General features: G+C 38.9%; 1 protein-coding gene across 2 annotated transcripts in view; it reads left to right on the top strand.

The window, feature by feature from the left end:
* The window catches only part of PDHX (pyruvate dehydrogenase complex component X), a 107,012-nt gene that overhangs the window by 60,553 nt on the left and 25,794 nt on the right, over window positions 1-20,665 (top strand). For both annotated transcript variants that reach the window (XM_034769692.1, XM_034769693.1), the window contains exons 6-7: window positions 1,534-1,717; window positions 4,049-4,196. In XM_034769692.1, the coding sequence (XP_034625583.1) occupies window positions 1,534-1,717; window positions 4,049-4,196 (332 nt within the window). The remainder of the gene's footprint in view (window positions 1-1,533; window positions 1,718-4,048; window positions 4,197-20,665) is intronic.

Below are 20,665 nucleotides of genomic sequence, written 5' to 3'. Positions count from 1 at the left end.
GCAAATAATATTTGTTATTGGTCCTATAACAATTTAATTCCAACACTGCCTGTGTATCAAAGCATCTTTGTACACAAGTGTTATTGACTGGCTATGTCGAAAGAAGGACAGCAGACATTTGATGTGGGTTTAATCAGGCCACAACTTTATTATTAGATATCTGGGACTACCCGGCAGATAACAGTGTACAGTGCAGGTAATCCCATGTTTATTCCAAAAATACCAGGGGTGCTTTTACCTGCTCCCCCTCTTTTTCCATCCAGGTCCCTCCATCAAATCTGTGGCCGGGACCTTACCATATCCGGGGTGAGGGGTTTGCACCAGCTCCCCCTCTTTTCCCCTCCAGGTCCCTCCAACAAATCCATTGCTAGGATCTTACCATCCACCCCCCGTAGGAGAGTTAAGGTGGACTGTAAGAATGGGGGGTTGGCTCCCTGCCAATCATAGGAATCCTCACCCACCTTCTGTTCGTTCCTTTAATGAACACCTCTTTTTAAGTCCTTGTCCAAGCCATTTATCTGATCACTATATACTTTTCCTATGGACTACCTGCAGTTAACATCTGCCCTGCACTTAAATAATGAGTTGCTTCAGCCTTGGTCCACGTAAAAAGGAAGGCTCAAGGCATCGTGCTGCCCCTTTTCAAAGCCTGCATTCCCCAGAGATTCCCCTTTTTGTAGAACTTTTCGTCTCTTCCCCTTCCCTCCCCCCTAGCCATAAAGCACTGTTCCCTTCACTCCTGGGGGAAGCTCTTCACACTTTATCTTTAAAGCATATTTTCACAAATACACCCTTATATCCGAGTAAGTTGCCCAGGATTTTGCTTAATCATTATGTAAGGAGATGTGAAACTTTATTATTTCTTAATCAAAGAGCCAGTATGGTCTAGTGGACCAAACATAGGGCTGGGAGCAAGGTATTGCAGAGTTCTAGTTTTGACATGAACTCGTGTTATCCTTGGGCAAATTACTTACCCTTTCTGTGTCTTGTTTGTACCATGGCCAGTCAGCCAGTCAGCCAAACATCCCCCTGCTTAAAGGTGCAGGGCGGTCATTAAGGATGTTGACACAACTGTTGAAATACACGTAATTGAATTAGCTGTGATCATTTATTGTAACATAAATGAAACAGCTTTTATTTTCTTTGTCCCAAATATAATCTGAATGCATCTCATCTGTTCCTGTAATACCTTCATTGTAAGAATTGACAGTACAATTCACAGTATAGTTTAGCCACTGTTGTCCTTTAATGATGATAAACGTACTCCTATTTCTCAACTGCCCTGTGCTGCTGCAGATTTCAATCCTAACATGGCAGGGGTGAATAATCTATAAACATTTATGATGTTTCTTCATGGTCCTCAGTTTTCATTTTGCAAATTATTATTGATTTAAAAAAATTGCCTTTTAATTTTTAGTTTAATAGCCAGAAGCTACTCATTAGAGTTGATTCTTGAAATTGTAGTATTTCTTTTTTTGTCTGTTATGCTTTGTTTCTTTCTAAATATTTTTCATATTACTGTTTAATTAACAGGGATGCACTCAATCTTCTGCAGCAGAAACAGAAGAGCAAAGCTGCGGAATCGAGACCTATCGTTTCTCCAGCCCCTACTCAGCCTACTGTAGTGCCCTTGGCTCCACAAGCAACAACTGTGTCCTCTGTTTATCCGCGGCCTGCAGTTCCACCAATTTCTATACCGGGTCAGCCTGCAGCACAGGTAATACTTCTGTTAAAGCAACAACTTGCATTCAGTTACAACAGGGGTTCCCTGTTCCAGCAGCTCCCATTGGCCGGGAATGGAGAACCGCAGCCACTGGTAGCTGTGAGCGGCCGTACCAGTGGACGCTCAGGTAAACAAAGAGTCTTTCGGCCTGCCAGGGGCTTACCTTGAACAAGCCGTGAACCAAGTTTGGGAACCGCTGAGTTATAACTAAATAATGCCACATCTTTTCATTTTAATTTAAAAAAAATAATAATAATGACAAATGTGCTGAACTTCATTTTAGTCAGTGTTATCTAGCGATTGGAAACGGGCCTGGGATTCAGAACTCATGAGTTTTATTCCCAACTCTGCAACTGACTTGCTGTGATCTTAGGCATGTCACTTAACTTCTCTGTCCTTATCTACACTCAGAAAAAGGTGCTTTCCCCCAACCCCCCCGAATTAATTCAATTAAGCTACTTTAACTGGACTGAAAACCACACTTAACATCAGTGCAAACACAGTTTAACACATTTAGCATGACGTGGCTATATATCAATCAGCTAAAGACATTAAATTGATGCTAAGTGGGTGTTTAAGTTAGGTCAGTTGAGCTAAAGTGATCTTTTTGATCAAAGTTGATCTCCATTTTTACCTCAGTTGAGCTAACCCAATTGGGGGAACCTCCCTCCCTCCCCTGCCTTTCTCTCCCCCCCACCCCCAGTGTACTTAAGGCCACAATGGCTAAATTTTCCCCTACCTATACAATAAACATTACACGTATCTGATTATATGTATAGCACTTTGAAATCTCTGAATAATAAGAAGCATGTGAGTGCAAAATTCTATAAGCATGGATTAAAAATAAATATAGGTAAGGAGTGTAGAGTTGGATTAGGCAAGGGTTAGAGGATTGAGGTTGAGTACAGATTGTTTGTGTTTAAAAAATGTCAAAGACTCACAAGGTTTTCTCTGAATAGTTGGGCCCGAAATATTGAAAGATCCATTATTTTGGGGGGAATTCCACCATGCTGGAATGCTTTGAGACAGGAACTGTGAAATTGGACCATTCTGGTTCTAGAACCAACTTTGAAGTACAGCTGCAGGTTCAGGGCTGGTATCTGTTGACAATTTATAAGAGTTATAGAGCATTTGGTATTCTATGATGAACCATACTAAATAATATAGGTTGTTTTTTTGGTAAGGTTAAAAAAAATAATAAAATTCCAGGCCTACATATTTTTTTCTGTCATGATAAAAAAGTGCTTTGCCTGCAGCTATATCAGAGCACACTGTGATTTGTATTCAACATACAGTGTATATGCTGTATAATTTCGGAGAGTATTTCTTGTGAGATCCACATGTTTTTCCTGCTTCGTATTTTCATTGGCATTACAAGTAATTGAGTGCAATATAATTCCCTTTCAACAAAAGGTTGTGAATGCTGAATTGTGACATGACTGACTGAATTGGGCAGGAGAGGCAGGTTGATGACAAAGGAGAGAGATGTACAGTGAAACCTGTCTTAAGCAACCACTGAAGGGATTGATAAATTGATAGCTCAACAGAGCTTCTACTAACAGTCTTCTACTAAAATAAAAGTGCATTAGAATTGTACTTTGCAGGCCGTAACTGGTGTAATACCGCAATGCTGATTTCACCAGCTGAGAACCAGGGCTGATATTTTTGAAGTAATTTGCTAGATCAGTAGGATTCATTGTACTCTGTAAACTGAAGTTATCTTGTTCCTTATCAGTGATAAGAAATATGGGCAGAATAATAGAAATCGGGTACACTTTTTTCCCCCCAAATGTATATGACTGTGAATTTTCTTTAAAGAAGATTGTTACTTGTCAGTATTGTTTGTGTGGACCACCCATCTTGATTTCCTTTATCTGCTGAAGATCAAGTACTTGTATAACATGTTGTAGTACTCTGCCTAGAATCTCTGTGTTTTATCCAGATTTAAACCTGGCAGGCATGGTGCAATGGAGCAAATATTCAGATTTTTTTCAGTCTTCATTTTCTTACACTTCAGCTTTATGGAGTAAGATAAAACAAACACTGTACTGCATTAATTTCCTTGGTTCTGTATAACCTGTTTTGCTGGTCTGAATATGATTTTTCATTCTGCTATCTTTCAGCAAGAATAGAAAATTCAATTTATTTAAATTTAATTTTAGGCATGTTAAATACTAGCTACATTTTAATGCTTTTTGAAAGTTGAGGTTTGTTATAAGTGAATTAAAGCTACCAGTTGAAAAGCATTACTGCCCTACTCTTGTTTCAGCAGAGGAGTGTGTGTGTTCTCTCCCTGTATTTAGTATGCAAAATATTTGCTTTCAGGGTACATTCACAGAAGTCCCTGCCAGCAACATCCGAAGAGTTATTGCTAAGAGATTAACAGAATCTAAAACTACTGTGCCTCATTCATATGCTACTACTGACTGTGACCTTGATGCTATCTTGAAACTAAGGAAAGAACTAGCAAAAGGTTGGTAAATGTTATTTATTATTCAAAATAAACTGGCGAAAGGTTGGTAAACGTTATTTATTATTCAAAATAAACTGATCTAACTGGACTACCTTGACCTGCTATACAATTAGTTACACCCACGCTCTCTGTACAGAGTGACTAGTCTTCTATATTGAGTTTCAATACTGGGCATTCAAATAAACTTTTTTCTTTGTGCTACGACAATTTGTTTTTCTTAAAGAATTTTGTTTTCATTAAGACGCTTCCTGTTTCACTGTCCTGTCTTAAGCAACCACTTTGTGTCCATTTCTTGGGAGGCTGGTGATGATTGCTATGTGATTTTTCATGTATGTCTACAAATCTAAAATCAAGTAAAAGTTATCGTGGTGTGGGTTTTATTTTAAATTTGATTTCATTCAGCATGTTGTTTTTAAAAGCCCCTTCCTAGGGAAATAAATATACTAGTCAAGGTGTTCTAATGCGACTTGTGATTTTGGGTACTTTAATTTTTGGAAGCCCAATATTACTGTAAAAGGGCCTGATTTTCAGAAAATGTTGAATACTCTTCCTGTGAAGACCATGTGCAGTTCTAATTTCTCAGGTTAGCATCTGAATTCACTAATCATTCTGGAAAAACATTTGCCACTCTGTTCATAGGAAATTCACTTCATACAATATTTCTTTTTTTCATAAATTCATGGCCTATCTTCCAGAATTTAGAATGCAGCCTAAAAACGACAAAATGCTTTGGCACAGATATAATCTTCAATCCTTAATTCTACTTTAGGGTTCATCTGCTGTATTACACTTATCAAAACTGTCTGTTATTACATAGTCTTTTTTTTTTCCTCACTGCATTGACAGACTAGCAAAAAATTACCATTTGCTTCATCATCCTGTAGATCAGACACAAACTCTGTGATTGCTTGTGGTTACTGGAATCAGGCAGGTTCTTAGGAGACCAGAAGACTGCAATGTTGTTAAACCAACCAGTATGAGAATGCTCATGCAACTGCAGATTAACATAAGTTTTCTGATTATACAGTAGGTTCTTGTTTCCTTCAGTCCTATCTCATGCAGATTTTTCTGACTGATCACCTAGAGAGTAAATATGTGCTGTATTAAAATCTTGGTCTATTGGGATGAATGCATTGTAGGTTGAATTCCTAAATGACAAATCTGTATGTAGGGTTGTAATGATGCTCTGTTTTCTGAGAGTGTCAAATCAGGACAAATTACTTAGAGCAGGGCAGTTACAGCCCAAAGCTGGAGTTCCTTTACTATTAAGGCACCAAACCAGCCAGACAGAGAGGACTTTGGTTTTACCCCACTGGCTAACCATAAGTCACACAAGCAATTCCCTTAGACACTCCAGTTCCCCAGTATCACCACCAATGCCACTTGTTATGGGGACGAATGGTTATGAAAACCAATACCCCAGTTAAAGAAAAAACGTTCTCCTGATCCCAAAGGACCAAGCTCCAGACCTGGGTCAATATACAAATCAGATCTTACTCACAAATCACGCAGTTGCCAATCCTTTAGAATCTAAAATCTAAAGGTTTATTCATAAAAGAAAGAAGAAATAGATGAGAGCTAAAATTGGCTAAATGGAATCAATTACATACAGTATTGGCAAAGTTCTTGGTTCAGACTTGTAGCAATGATGGAATAAACTGCAGGCTCAGATTAAGTCTCTGGAGTACATCCACAGCTGGGATGGGTCATTCAATCCTTTGTTCAGAGCTTCAGTTTGTAGCCAGGTCCCTCTAGAAGTAAGAAGCAGGATTGAAGACAAGATGGAGTAGATGCAGCAGCCTTTTATAGTCTCTTGCCATGTGATCTCTGCTTTCTGTGTCTCAAAGACAAGCTATCCAGCACATGGCATAGAAAAACCTTAAAGTTCTGTCCATAGGCATGTCTCTGCATATCTTGCTGAGTCACAAGGTGTATCTGCCTTTTCTCAATGGGTCAGTTGTATAACTGATGGTCCTTAATGGGCCATCAAGCAGGCTAGGCAGTGCTGACACCACATTGTCTGGGGTGTTACCCAGAAGCATAGCACAAGTTTGAAATACAGACAGTATAGAGCCAATACTTATAACTTTAAATACAAAAATGATGCATGCATACAGATATAATCATAACCTTGTCTTAGACACCTTATTTGACCCACTTTATACAAGATTTGGTGCCACTACAGGACCTTGGTTGCAACAATGATCTATATGGTCCCAGTTCATATTAATAACGTCACAAGTATGTTGTGGGAAATCCTATTGGAAAAATACACACATGCCCTTTCCCACAACTTACACTACTGGAAGCCTGGGTTTTGGTAGCCTAAAGCTGATGAAGCTACTGAGAAATGAAAGGTAATCCAGTATGACTAAAAGCTTTGTGTGGCTATGTCTTCAATAGGGGAAAAAAAAGTGTGTTCTTAATTCATGTTAGTTAGCACATGGTAACTAACGAGGTAAAATCCCAAGGAAGATGAGGCAATTTGTAGTTTTAACATGAACTAGGAGATCTTACCTTGAATTCAGTGTGATTTATGCATTAGCTCTAGTATTTACTTTAAGCATGTCAGAAAATGGAATTTCTGTCCTGCGGAAAATTCTGACCGTTTGGAAAAACTTCAATTTGGAAACTAATAGTTTCATTTTATGCTGAAACATTATAATATAAAATTAAATATATAAAAATGTAATAATAGAAAAGTTTAAATAAATCCAAAGGAAATAGTCTAAATGACTATTTTCAAATGTTTCCATCAAAGATTTAATCTAAATTGACACATTGCTGCAAAACATTTTCGATTTTGATGACACTGTATTTTCTATCGCCTTTATTAAATATACAGATTCTAGTACTCTGCTGAATTGGGGCCTGACAAACAAAATCCTACTGTTTCAAAATACTGAAATTTGTAAATCCATCCTACTCGAGAGTGCTATCTCAGCTCTATTCAAGGTGCAAAGACATTTTTTTAAGAACTTCTGTTGTCCAGGATCAAGTTGGAACCCAAGTGAAGTTGTATTCTTTATATTTGGTGAACTATGTAGACTTGGGAGTTTTCATTGCCTTTGAAGAAACTAGCTATTATATTAGCTGACTTTAGTCACTGTTTGTGGGTACGAAGGAACCCATTGTACTTGTGGCAGAGGAAAAATTTAAGCAGCCACTTAAATATAGGGATTTTTATCTACTCAGAAATCTTCCCTTATTGTACCTAATGTTAACAGTTGCATTGTTGTTTGTGAATATATCCGATATTTTTAGTTGCCCTCAGATACAGAACTGAGGATATTATAAGGAGTATTTGTTATTACAGCCACTTATAAGATCTAAAGCAGGGGTCGGCAACATTCGGCATGCGGCTCGCCAGGGTAAGCACCCTAGCGGGCCGGGCCAGTTTATTTACCTGCTGACGCGGCAGGTTCGGCCGATCGCGGCCCCCACTGGCTGCAGTTTGCCATCCCGGGCCAATGGGGGCGGCGGGAAGCCGCGGCCAGCACATCCCTCGGCCCGCGCCGCTTCCCGCCGACCCCATTGGCCCGAGACAGTGAACCACGGCGAGTGGGTGCCACAATCGGCCGAACCTGCCGCGTCAGCAGGTAAATAAACTGGCCTGGCCTGCTAGGGTGCTTACCCTGGCGAGCCGCGTGCCGAACGTTGGCGACCCCTGATCTAAAGAGAGAATACCACCATAATACAATCTATTTGTTAAATGCTGTTACTAGAAATGTGAAAAATATCTAAACTGTTTCCATCAGACCTTGAAGTCTCCAGACTAACTAGCTCAAACCAAATATAAAACTCAGTATGCCATAATGTCGTACTAGAGAGGCTACAGGTTTATCATGATCCAAGACATACTGCTCTTTAATAAATCTTTATTTATTTATTTATTTATTTAAGAAGAATTCTATCTTCTGGCTTAGCCAAGTAGAAACTTTAGCCTGAGGCAAAGCTTCTCTTCTGTTCTGTAACATAATGCTTTATTATTCGATCACATTCTTTACTGTGTTCTATTTAAAGGACTAGTTCTGATTAATTATTCATTTTAATAAGTTCATATACCACCTACATGAAGATGAAACCAGTCTGGTAAACTGTGGAGTCATGTGATAAATAAATTTACCATGCACCTTTGACCTGCCTTCTGCTCACTAATCTATCTCTTAAGGATTTATTCTAACATTGTAAATCCCTCAGTAGTTGCAAACACTTGCCATAATTCTTAATCAACCTGCTCTGGAAAATTTTCCTTAGTCTCCCCCAAAATGTGACATTTTCTCCACAATGATGTGCAAGATTCATTCCTGCCCTAGCGATATCTTTTCTGTACATAAAATGTCATTACATTAGTGTCTGTCTTGCATCCCTGCAGAGGACTTAAAAGTCTATTCTCCCGCTCAGTGGACAGTCCTCTGTCTAATTTAAACCAATAATATCTGAATCTCTCACTTCCATGAATTATAATCACATTTATTACTTTTCATTTTTTTAGGGAGAAAATGCTTTAAAATAATTGGGAAAACAATGACTGGTTCTCCTTTTGATGAATCTAGTAAATTATGTTGATGGAAGGCACATGTAATCACTTAAAATTAATTTATCAGTGTATAAAATTCAGATAATCTAGGGACACAGATCTATCTTTGTCACTTTGCAAATCTAATTTTGGACCAGATCGCTGTGAAATCTCATTTTTCTCCCGCACAGAACTGTAGACTTCATAAACCCAGCAGCAAAGCTCAGCTCTTCTTAATTTTTTTTAAATGTGTTCAAGAACTCTCACAAATCAAGTTTATGTAAGTAAATATTAGGCTGAGCCAAGTTTGTTAGTGAATTAGGATTAGAATTCTGAATGTCATTTCTTTTACATCAAAAGAAAAATTAGTCTTTAGCATGTCATAATTTTTTTTTTTTAAATGAATGGTGTATATTAAGTTTTAGGAAGATACAGCTTTGTTCTTCAAGGATTTTTCTGGAGATATGTGTGAATATTGACCTTTGTTTTGCACAAGAAAGTATATAGATAATCAACAGGTTTCTGATGTGATTTCTGAATGGAATGTTTTGATTGGTTTTCTTTGATCATTTGTGTCGGATGTATATATGTTCTCAACTGTTGTTGAGCCAGTTTTAATATCTGTACGCTCTCCATCACATCGTGCTACACATATTGACATGCTGCTACGTATGAGAGGGAGGTTTATAAATCCAAAGAAGCTATATACAGCATTTGCATTTTGTCTTAAAGCTTTCCGGCTGTGTTTACCATCATCATCATCATCATGGCTTAAAAACTTGTAGGACCAGATTCAGCCAAGGAAAGTGATAGCTTAGCTTCCAAAGTGGCAACCCTGGCGAGGACCTTTGACTGCACAATGCCTGCCAGAGTGATATTGCTGATTCAGGAGATGGTGCAGCCAGTGGTACTGATTAAATGCATCCCCTCGCCAGCCTTCACCTGATTGTAAAGCTGTGCTCCTCCAGCAGAATTCACAAGACAGGGCCACATTGAAAAAACAGCCCCGCCCTTCCTGGTGGGTGAACCTATCTTGTACTAGGTGAATTAACATCAGCTAGTGCAGGGAGACATCATGGCAGGTAAACTGGGGGCGAATCTAACCTGTAATCTGGTTAATACATCATCCTATTTTTGGAGAATAAAACCCAAGGACCTCACCACTGGAAACAAGATATGAAACTGAATCATGCATCAAGTCCTAGGGAAAACAGAAACAGCAAAATGGAGCAATAAATACAGTAAAATCCAATGCACAGAAATGCAAGTAATGGAATCAAGTTAATTTCCTCAAAAAATATATGCCTCAGCACTTCTTCACAATGATCAAAATACCAAGCTCAGCAGAGCAGTCTAATAGCTGAAAAGATGCACTGAATATGAGAAAATGTACCAGTTTGGCCACAAATATACATAATTCATTGAGAAAGTAAAGATACCCACTTGACAGAAAAACGCGGTACATGCCACTTAAATATCAAGAGGATTTTAGGCCAGAACAATAAACAAACTTTAACATACCACTCACCTGTCTTGCCTCAGGCCCATTACTTACTAAAGTGAGCCTTAATCCCTGCTATATGCATCCGAAGAAGTGGGCTGTAGTCCACGAAAGCTTATGCTCTAATAAATTTGTTAGTCTCTAAGGTGCCACAAGTACTCCTGTTCTTCTTAATCCCTGCTAATACCCTCTAGTCTAAAGAGTCTTATCACTTCAGTGTTTTAGTTACACATCTTCACGTGTTGATGATTTTTCTTTGTACCCAGATGAATTTCATGCTGTTTGTAAACAACTCCACAAAATACAGGGCTGTCTACCAGAGCAAAGGAGGGTGCTACTAACTGCCTGTCTTAATGGATTTAGGGAAGAAAGAATCCCTTTCTTTGCTCCTGTGATGCCATTGTGGTGTTATGTAGCAGTACACTTTACATCTTTTTCATTAGTGCACTGGAAGCGTTATCTCAGTAGAACTGCAGTAAACCTTTTGTCCCACAGTGAGCTCAGGAAGACAAGCCCATCAAAGCTTGCTTGTTCTATTTTATGAACTGTCTGCCCTTCACTTGAAAGCTTCATAGAATACCAGGGTTGGAAGGGACCTCAGGAGGTCATCTAGTCCACCCCGCTGCTCAAAGCAGGACCAATCCCCAGACAGATTTTTGCCCCAGATCCCTAACTGGCCCCCTCAAGAAGTGAACTCTCAACCCTGGATTTAGCAGGCCAATGCTCAAACCACTGAGCTATCCTTCTCCCCAAACACATTAGACTTGTTGTAAATAAGGAGTCTAAAGAAAATAATACAGACTGGGTGCCTCTGATCCAACTGGAAATGATACCACTTGAATGATATTCTGTCCTCAGTTTGTTGAAACATCTTTCAGTTGTAACAACTGCATTGTGAGAAACCAACAAACTTTCTTTACTCCGAACAATCATCTAGACAAATCATTAACATAGTCCCATCATGGGTCATCCATCAATGTATAAATACGAGACTAAGGGTACGTCTATACTTACCTCCAGGTCCGGCGGTAAGCAATCCATCTTCTGGGATCGATTTATCACGTCTTGTCTAGACGGGATAAATTGATCCCGGATCGATCCCGGAAGTGCTCGCCGTCGACGCCGGTTCTCCTGCTTATTAACGTAGCTGAAGTTGCGTATCTTAGTTCAAAGTGGGGGGTTAGTGTGGACCAGGCCTAATTCATGTATAGATTTAGCATGTGAACTGTTTTGTAATATTGTTCATTTGACTTCAGTGGGAGATGCCCCAATTTACACCAGTTCATCTGCCCACATAGCATTGCATTTTAGATTTGGGGCAGGGTGTCGTGTGACTCAAACCCTGTGTGCATTACTTTTGTAAATTTAGTGCTAGAATGCAAACAGAAAAGGCCCTTGTGAGCAGGAACTTTTGATTGAAAGATTCTATGATATTTGGATTTATATATAGCTTTATTTGTGACAAAGTCTTTCTGAATTTATTGTAAGCATTGAATCATTCATGAAGCGAGATCATAATTTTTGTTTCATGGTTCCTTGTGGAAATGGCTGAATACTTTATTTCCTTGTCATCTAGCACATAGTTTAGAACATTTTCTATAGAGATTGTACAGAATCCAGCATAGTAATTTAAAACTAAGTTTCAGACGTATAGTTTTTCTAGAGCTTTCAATATGTCCTCCCTCTACCATTAACATTGGCTTAAAAAGCCATGAGTTTTAAAGAAAATGCACGTGAGCTGTTCTGTAATTCTTCCATTTCAATATGTGCTCTGTTTTCTTTCCTCTAATGGCAGATTATTCATGGAAATTCCATTTATTTTCACCATCCTAAAAGATTTTTTCGGCATTAGTCTCTTCTAAACTGTAGTTCTGTTCCAATCAAAATGGTTTTTGGGGCAATGGGCAATAATCCCAATGGAATTTTCTTCAGCCATCAAATATAAAGTCATTTGAGCTCAGCATTCACTACTATCTCATGAAATGTACACTTTTTTGTCCTGCTGTATAAGTTGAGCTATCTTACTGAAGGGTTTGGAGCAGAGCACTGGGAGCAGGACTATCTATTCCAAACTCTGTCAACTTGTCCAGTGTCACACAGTGAATTACTTTGGGTCCAATCCTGAATATTGCTGAGTGATTCCTATTAAAGTCTATGGAAATAGAGGATCCTCGGCACCTGATGGAATTGGGCTATTCATCTCACAGGGATTTTTTGAATCTTAAATAAAGTCTCAGCACTTAGAGTGTGTGTGTAGCATATTGTATTTTCAGCTGAGCATCTCAAAGTGCTGTTCTTCTGCTAGTTGGAGTCTTCTCTTTTTCTAGGTAAAAACGTCACCCCTCTAGGAGTTGTATGTTGTTCTGCTCCTGCTCCTTTTGAAGTGGTAGATGGCAAAACTGCTGTTGATTTAAGTCAGAGCAGAATTGGACCCTGTCCTGTGTCATCGGAAGGGCGGGGTGAAGCTGGGAGCAGAAGCTGTGGCTTCCGCTGCTTTCCCAATAGTAACAACCCTAAGAGGGTCTACAGGTTGAGGTTTGGGAGAGCAGATTAACATGGGAGAGCTAACAAGGAGAGGAGCTAGTCATGAGGAAATCTCTAGGAGGTGGGAAGATGTTGGGAATACTGCTTCCAAGGAACACAGTAGATCACCTAGCAGGCAGTGATTCTGGTCCCATCACTGAACTCCCTCCCACTCTCAGCCATCTGCTGCAGAGCTACATAATGCAGGTCTTTTATAATCCCCTGTCTGTAGCCCTTTAAATTGTTTCCCAGGAGAATCACATGCTCTGTGTTTTCCCCAACCCCCTCTAAATTTATCTATAGTCATTTTTTTCAGAGAACTTAGTATATTAAAGCTCTCTATTGCACTTGTGAGTGCGAGAACTTTGGTAGAACAGACCCAAGGTATCAAATTGGGAACTCAGAAAATGAGGAACATGTTGTTGCCTGTGAAAAGTTTGGTTTAAGTGACTTACCCAGCATCATACAAGTACTCTGTGGCAGAGTCAGGGATCAAAACCAGTTCTGCAGTGTGGCATTCAACTGCCTAAACCACAAGACCAGCCTTATTCTTGCAATCCCCTGCCTCATTCTGCAACAAATAAACAAGGGTCCTACAGACAACAGTCTCTTCACTACAAAAGCCCGATCTGTTCCTTGAGCCCTGTCCATCCTATGCACTGAATGCTATGGAAATAGCAACATTTACAAGTTAACAGAAAGTTTGAGGGCTTCAGGAGATGCAGCGTGCACCTTTGCTATCCCTCCTGGAAATGAAAAGATGGGCACTTGTTCACAATGTGTTCTATGGTGTGGAGGTTTCTGCATTCACACTGTGGTGAATCCTTCATTCGTCATTTGTGCATCGGGTGAGTGCATCTTCCACATAAAATCCTAGTACAATTGATGTCATCCAGTGTCTTTGGCAGAGCAAGAAAACAGGCAGTTTGATGGTGGAATCATCTATGGAGTGTTTGCTGTTTTTACATCAGAGCCTGTCCTGTTGCATGTTCTGTGAGGATGGTTGGCAGGTCTTAAGGTGAGTGTGAGGCAGGTAAACAAGGTTGTCATGGAGTGAGAGCTTTTGGCTAGTGAGCGCCTGAGTATGGGAAAGCAATGTAGCCATCTTTCACTGCATAACTTGAGGAAAGAGGTTTGCAAGAACTGGAAGCCAAGGCAGCAGAGTGGACTTCAGCTACAAGTCTCATAATTGCATTTAGCTGGATAGTGACAAGGTCCGTAAGTGACCTTTTTCCCCAGACAGGTGTGCAATATTCAGCTGTGGAACAAACTGCTCTTTTAAACATAGAGGGGTGTGTGTATATATATAGAGAGACACAGACACAGACACACACACACACACACACACACACACACACAAATATTTAAATAATCACTAAGTATATCAGTAATAAATGCAAACTGAGTATATATCATTTTAAAATAAGCATGTATTAGGTCTGGAGTAAAATTTTCACAAGTACCTAAATGACTTAAGATCATAGGTCCCATTGATTTTCAATGAGAGTTAAACTCCTAAGAGCTTAAGACCCTTTTTTTAAAAAATTGGACTTTGGGTAAAATTTTGACAAGTAACTATATCACATTATTAATTGCAGATAGTTTAATGAATATTGAACTTTTTCCTATGACTATTTCAATCTCAAATATTTAAATTACCCACCAAACAGAACAGGTAGAATAACAGTCAACAATTGGTTCATCATCAAATAAATTATTCATCACTAAATTGCCTCATGATTTGACTAATTCTACAATTTATCTGTTGCAGTGTCTCTTTGTTTTGCCTTTTTTCATCCTGAATTTTTCTAACCAGTTTTTTTTTAAAGAAAGAATTCTAGTTGTTCTAGACACAACCCCCAGGTTTTCAGTAGTTTTCATGTTCCCATAGGTAAGTGTTCTGTACAACAAGGCCAACACCAAAACGAATAAGCAATTTTCTTGTCTTTGGGGAAAGGGTGCCTAGCAATCCCCAGTCTGTGTGCATAGTAATCTATGTGCAGCTGGGGAGAGATTTTTGTCTAAAATGAAAAACATAGCTTTCCCCATGTATGGCATCTCTTCCCATTCAAAGCTTAATATAGTCCTGTGCTAAAAATATTTCACACCAATGGGGTCATCCAGATGCCAGTGCATGATGATAAAAGGATTTTGATTTACTGAATGCTTGGCCTTTACTGCAAAGTTAATCAGCTTTGATACAATCACACTGCAATAGCAAAAAGGAATAATCAAGGTCTAGTTTAAATTTCTTTGTGAGTGAGTTGTCATGTGGATGCCTTTGGACTTTCCAAAGTTACCTTTATATAAATATAGAGCAAAACAAGAGGTGGGGTTACCTCCTTTAGGAGAAGGACAGGTCACTACAGTTATACCTGATCATGTCTAAATTCTAACCGGTGCCTTCTGCCTTTGGAATCTGTGAAGAAGGTTGACCCCCGCCATCTTGTTTTGCTCTATATTTTACCTGGCATGTGCCCACAGCTTCCTTTTTTCTTCTCAGTTAGTCTAAGAAAAACAACTTAAGTCTAAAAATAATTTAATATAAACTTCAGCAACTTAAGCTAGATTTTTCACCTTTTTTTTTTTTTTTAAAAGCCTCTCCCATGTTGGGGGTGTGTGCATAGACCTCTTGATATGACATACTCTAAAACTAATCAAGGGGATTACATTTTTTTTAAAGCATTGCATAACCACTTGCTATTTCTCACACTACAACCTGTGAGTGAGTTGTTCTTCCATTTTACAGATATGGAAATTGAGGCACAGAGGTGACAAAGGCACAGAGCTGGGACTAGAACTCAAAAATTATGGACTCGTAGTCTTGTGCCTTAGTGACTAGACCACACTACCTTTCCTCTTTAGTAAAGTTCCAGGGGAAATTTAGCTGTTATATGCAGATTTCCCAAATTCTGATGGCATATAGTCTGATCCTGCTGTCACTGACTGACTACTTTTTAACTGCTGGAGTACCTAGAGTATTTTCCTTTTGTTTTTTTCCCCTCAGATGAAATCTTACTCACAGGCTATCATCAAAGAGAGTTTGTGTTGATTTCAAACCACTAAAGGTCATAGGAGGAAATGGAATGGGTTCTACTCACAAAATTATCTTGTCTTTATAAAATGATTCACTTGCGTTTGGAGTGGGCGCCTTTAAAAATTCACTTATTTATCCCTTGTGTGGATTCCTAAGTGTTGCATGAAGTGGAGGTGTGTGTGTGAGGGTGGAGGAAGGAGCCAGAATGTCCTTAAATGAAAATTGAGTTGTGTTCTGAAAATTGAGTTGTGATTCCTTTTTAATTTGGTTTTAGGATGGTGGTTTCTAACAAATGACTAGGAAGCTGCTGTCCAGGAGGCAAGAGAATCCAGCATCCCCTAGACAGAGAGCTTTTATTATTCTGATTTGTTATGAATATACACAACTAAGATGGTCTTGGTTAAAAGATGAAGTATATTTTACTATGCCTTCGCACTAAGGGAAACGGACACTGACATTTCTGGCTCGGCCAGGAGTAATGTGGACAAACTTAAAGAAGAACAGGAGTACTTGTGGCACCTTAGAGACTAACAAATTTATTAGAGCATAAGCTTTCGTGGACTACAGTACAGTACACTGTAGTCCACGAAAGCTTATGCTCTAATAAATTTGTTAGTCTCTAAGGTGCCACAAGTACTCCTGTTCTTCTTTTTGCGGATACAGACTAACACGGCTGCTACTCTGAAACCTGTGGACAAGCTTGTGTCTCATACACACCTCTGCCAATGTAGCTCAGTATTCATCTGCAACATCCCAGCTATTAGAATACAATCCTGGCTCTCTTTTGGGAAGATGCTACCCATGATGATAAATACTGTAGATTAGTTATGTGGACAAAAGGAGACTAGGATATAGCCCCCAAATTCACTAGTTATAGTTAAGCAAATATCTCTTAATTATAGAGATGCTGCTTAATTTCCCCTGTTTGAGAAATGTTTTCAAACACATGTATCAAGTGCTGAATTGAAGTATTTATGCTGCCTTGGCTATTCAGGAGCCAGCAGTTACTATGACAATAGACTAGTCCAGCAAGCTGTAGCTTTTTTGATAATGTATTTAATACCCTAAAAAAATCTCAGACATGCCTTCAGGATGATGCCATAGTTATTGTGAAGTTACACTATTCTGTATCAGCAGCTATGCCTCTCCTGCCACACACTACTGATTGTATCTAGTTATCACAGCCTCCTCCTAAACACTCTGCAAGTAATGTAGTGCAAATATAGTCAACGACTTTTTCCACACTCTGGAGTAGGGGGAAGGGAAGCAATCCTTCTGTCTAAGCAATATGCACCATTCCTCTCAAGTTCACTCTCTCTCTTTGGGCTAAATCATTAATATTGGGTTTGGTTTGGTTGTTAAACACTATAGACTGCTGACCCATGCATTGAGAGCTGCTGCCTGCTTTGCTGCTGCTATCAGAATTTCAGCATTTGCAGATGCCTTCACCTTGGTAATCCTTGTAGTAAAAGGCCCCAAGGGTCATTGTAGAATGGTGAGGTTCTGGTTCACAGTTGAATACGGGTAATCCTTGTGATTCTGCCAGTTTATGCATCACGGAACATAAAAAGGAACAATGAAATTTGAATATACAGGATTGTTTTTCTTTATCTTTAGACCAACAGTAGATTTCTACATAAGACGTAAGCTAGTGTGTACTGTACGTGTGTGTGTGTGTTACTCTTTATTAATAGGCTCGTTTATATTACTATATTCTAATCCATGTATAGAGTTGCTCCTCCAAAGCTTTAATTTAATATTGTAATTAACACTGAACTAAAATTAACTTGCTCACTGTACCAAAACTGCGGAAATTTAGAATGAGACAAGATGTGAGATTTCAAAGGAACACATGGTAGTCAGGCACCTAATTCCCATCGACTGTCAATGGCAATGAAGTGCCATTGTACCATATATACCTTTGAAAATCTCTTTGTAAATCTTGACATGGTCTCTTTTTAGCCATTCTTCCTACAGATTTAGTTAGATACCTGAATACCTTTTATTCTTGTCATAAACTGTTTAGTATTGCCCACGTACACCTTGTTAGAAAGCAGCTAGGTTGTACTCCAGAGGTGGCTACATTTCATTAGTATGTGGAACAATTCCTGCATGTATAATATATACTATAGTTTGCAAAGTACCTTGGTAACTTTCTGGAAAAAAAGATATATAAATGTAAACTAAATATTACATTAAATATACCAAGCTACAGATTTTTTTAGTAATTAATTCACTGTAAGCCATTCTAGCAAAAGAAAATGTCTTCCCATTTTAGTCCTAAAGACTTCCAAAGTATTGTTACAAAAATGTTTATTTTTAACATGATCTCCATAAATTATCTTGACGTTTTGACATATCAACATTGTCTAAAGTTTGGAGTTCTAAGTGACTGATATTCTTTCTCCATTTAAACTCTGCACTGTTTCTGTGTATTTATTCTGCATGCAGTGTTATAAAGCAAATCATTATCCCATTATAATGAGTCAAGTGGAGATCTGGTCTACTTTATGATGTCAAAGGCAAAGAATGAAGTTTTGCTCATGGTGTCAGCTGGAAGGATAGGATTGTATGATAAAGTTCTCTTGATTCAGTGATTTTTTTTTTTTCTAGTTCCAGTTCCCATCTGAGGCTACATCTACACTACAGGGGGGAGTCGATTTAAGATACGCAAATTCAGCTACGTGAATAGCGTAGCTGAATTCGACATAGCAGCCGACTTACCCCGCTGTGAGGACGGCGGCAAAATCGACCTCTGCGGCTTCCCGTCGACGGCGCTTACTCCCACCTCCGCTGGTGGAGTAAGAGCATCGATTCGGGAATCGATTGTCGCGTCCCGATGGGACGCGATAAATCGATCCCCGAGAGGTCGATTTCTACCCGCCGATTCAGGCGGGTAGTGTAGACCCAGCCTGAGAGTAGCACATAGCCACCTCCTACATACAGTATGTGTGCTTGAGGGGAAAAAATATTCTCACATTCTGCAGTAATTTCATCTCTTCTCGGCTAGGAGAGGTCTAAAGAGTGGATATACAGTACACTATAAAGAGTGTTCTGGAAGGATTTTGCTAATAGATCACTCATCAAAATCAGTTTGCTCATTATTCACTATTCTCCTTACTGTAGTTTCCAACCCCCACATTCAATGTCCAATTGCAATAACCGCTGGTGGATCCAAATGGGTTAGTCTAGCTTGATAATAAGTAATTACGAAATGTGCTGCGAAGGCAGTTTTCAGAGTTGTATTAGTTGATAGATAAGGTCAAATTAGAGCTGGTGTTTGGGTTTAGAGCTTACAGCTGGGAACCAAAGAGATCTAATCCCACTGAATTTCCGAATCCCTTAAATTACTTGGAAAACCCCAACCAACAGCATCGTTTGTTTCCATGAGAGTTCTGCCATCTTGGAACAAAATCTTGCAAGAAATGGTTGTTTTCATGATATTTTGGCAGCACACTGACTGGAAACAACACAGGCTCAATCAACACAGTAGAGACAGAATTGGATCTGGGGCATTAAATCAGAAGTTCCTTCAGTGGTGGTCACCAGTTCAAAACCCTTGGGGCAAAACAAGAACCTTTATTTAGAACCTATTTGAAAAGAGAATCCATTTCGCCAGATTTTCAACAACAAAAAAACAAAAACAAACAAACAAAAAAGTTCACGCAGCTACATGCACAATTCCCAGGATTTTGCAAGGTAAACGTGGATGTAAATGACAGGTTGGAACTTTAACATACATTCCTGTCCCTCAGCCCAGGACCTGATTCAGCAAGCACTAACTCATATGAGTTACTTAAATTGCATAACGAGGCTTGTTTTAAAATCATTGGAACTACTCAAATGAGTAAATATATGCACATAAATGGTTACGGGATTGGATCCTGATTGTGTGTTTTTGTTTAACCCTGTGAAATTTTGGCCTTGAAAGGGTTTTTTAAAAATTAGAAATAGCCTGAAAAAATGAAAAATACAGGCAATTGCTAAGGTTTGCATCGGAACTTCAGTATTTAATGTACTAATTAAAAGATGAGCTCACATGTTAACTAATAGTGCATGGCTTCTTAATTCATGTACATCTCTTATTCATGTCATACCTAAGTATTTTATACAAAACAACCTCTGTTATGTTCATCTGACAAAAAGTGATTGCTCATGTGATGATTAATCTCGTCCATGTCAGGACTAAGCATATGTAATGGCTGTGATGAGAGTTGGAGGTTTCAGTATAATTCATAGAGGGTGGATGTTCAAAACCACAAATACCATCACTAGCGCTTATGCTAATCTTGTTGGTAGTCCTAGCCTGGAGGCCAGGGTTTGTGAAGCAATTAATACTGAATTCCATTTTGGCACTAGCAGCTGTTAACACGAGGTTAAGATTAATGTTAACACCATTGAGACACATAGGTGAGTGCAGGGCGGGTGGGAGGGGAGAGTTTTTCTTGATGTCCAGGAGGTTCCTGTTGTGTGGAGAAGACAGAGGATTTTGGTTTCTCCACTCCTCAGTCCAGCACTTTTGTAAAGGCACTAGATCAACCATTAATATGTTCTTCCGCCCTACCCCACAAAAAAAAAAGATAATTAAGCCACCAGATTGCTCATCAGCATAGGTTAAAAACTTAACACACTTCTTTTTTTCCATCCTAAAATACATAGTAGGTCATTTTTTGAAAATAATATAAGTCTTTGCATTTGGATATTTCTGTGGTGTGATATTTTCCCTGTCAATTAAAAGAATTTTGGAGAACAGTTAAGTTATTCCCAGAATAGACATTTCTTGTCAACTAATACAACTAAATTAATGGAAACTAATTGTTCTAAAGTTCATGAATCACATTTCTCCTAATTGCTTGCCTCTCCATCCACATCTGCTGGTTTAATTTTAT

This window comes from Trachemys scripta, chromosome 4 (genome assembly GCF_013100865.1).
Source record: "Trachemys scripta elegans isolate TJP31775 chromosome 4, CAS_Tse_1.0, whole genome shotgun sequence".
NCBI lineage: Eukaryota > Metazoa > Chordata > Testudines > Emydidae > Trachemys > Trachemys scripta.
Note: the sequence above shows the minus strand (reverse complement) of the source record. Positions and strands in the feature narration are given on the sequence as shown.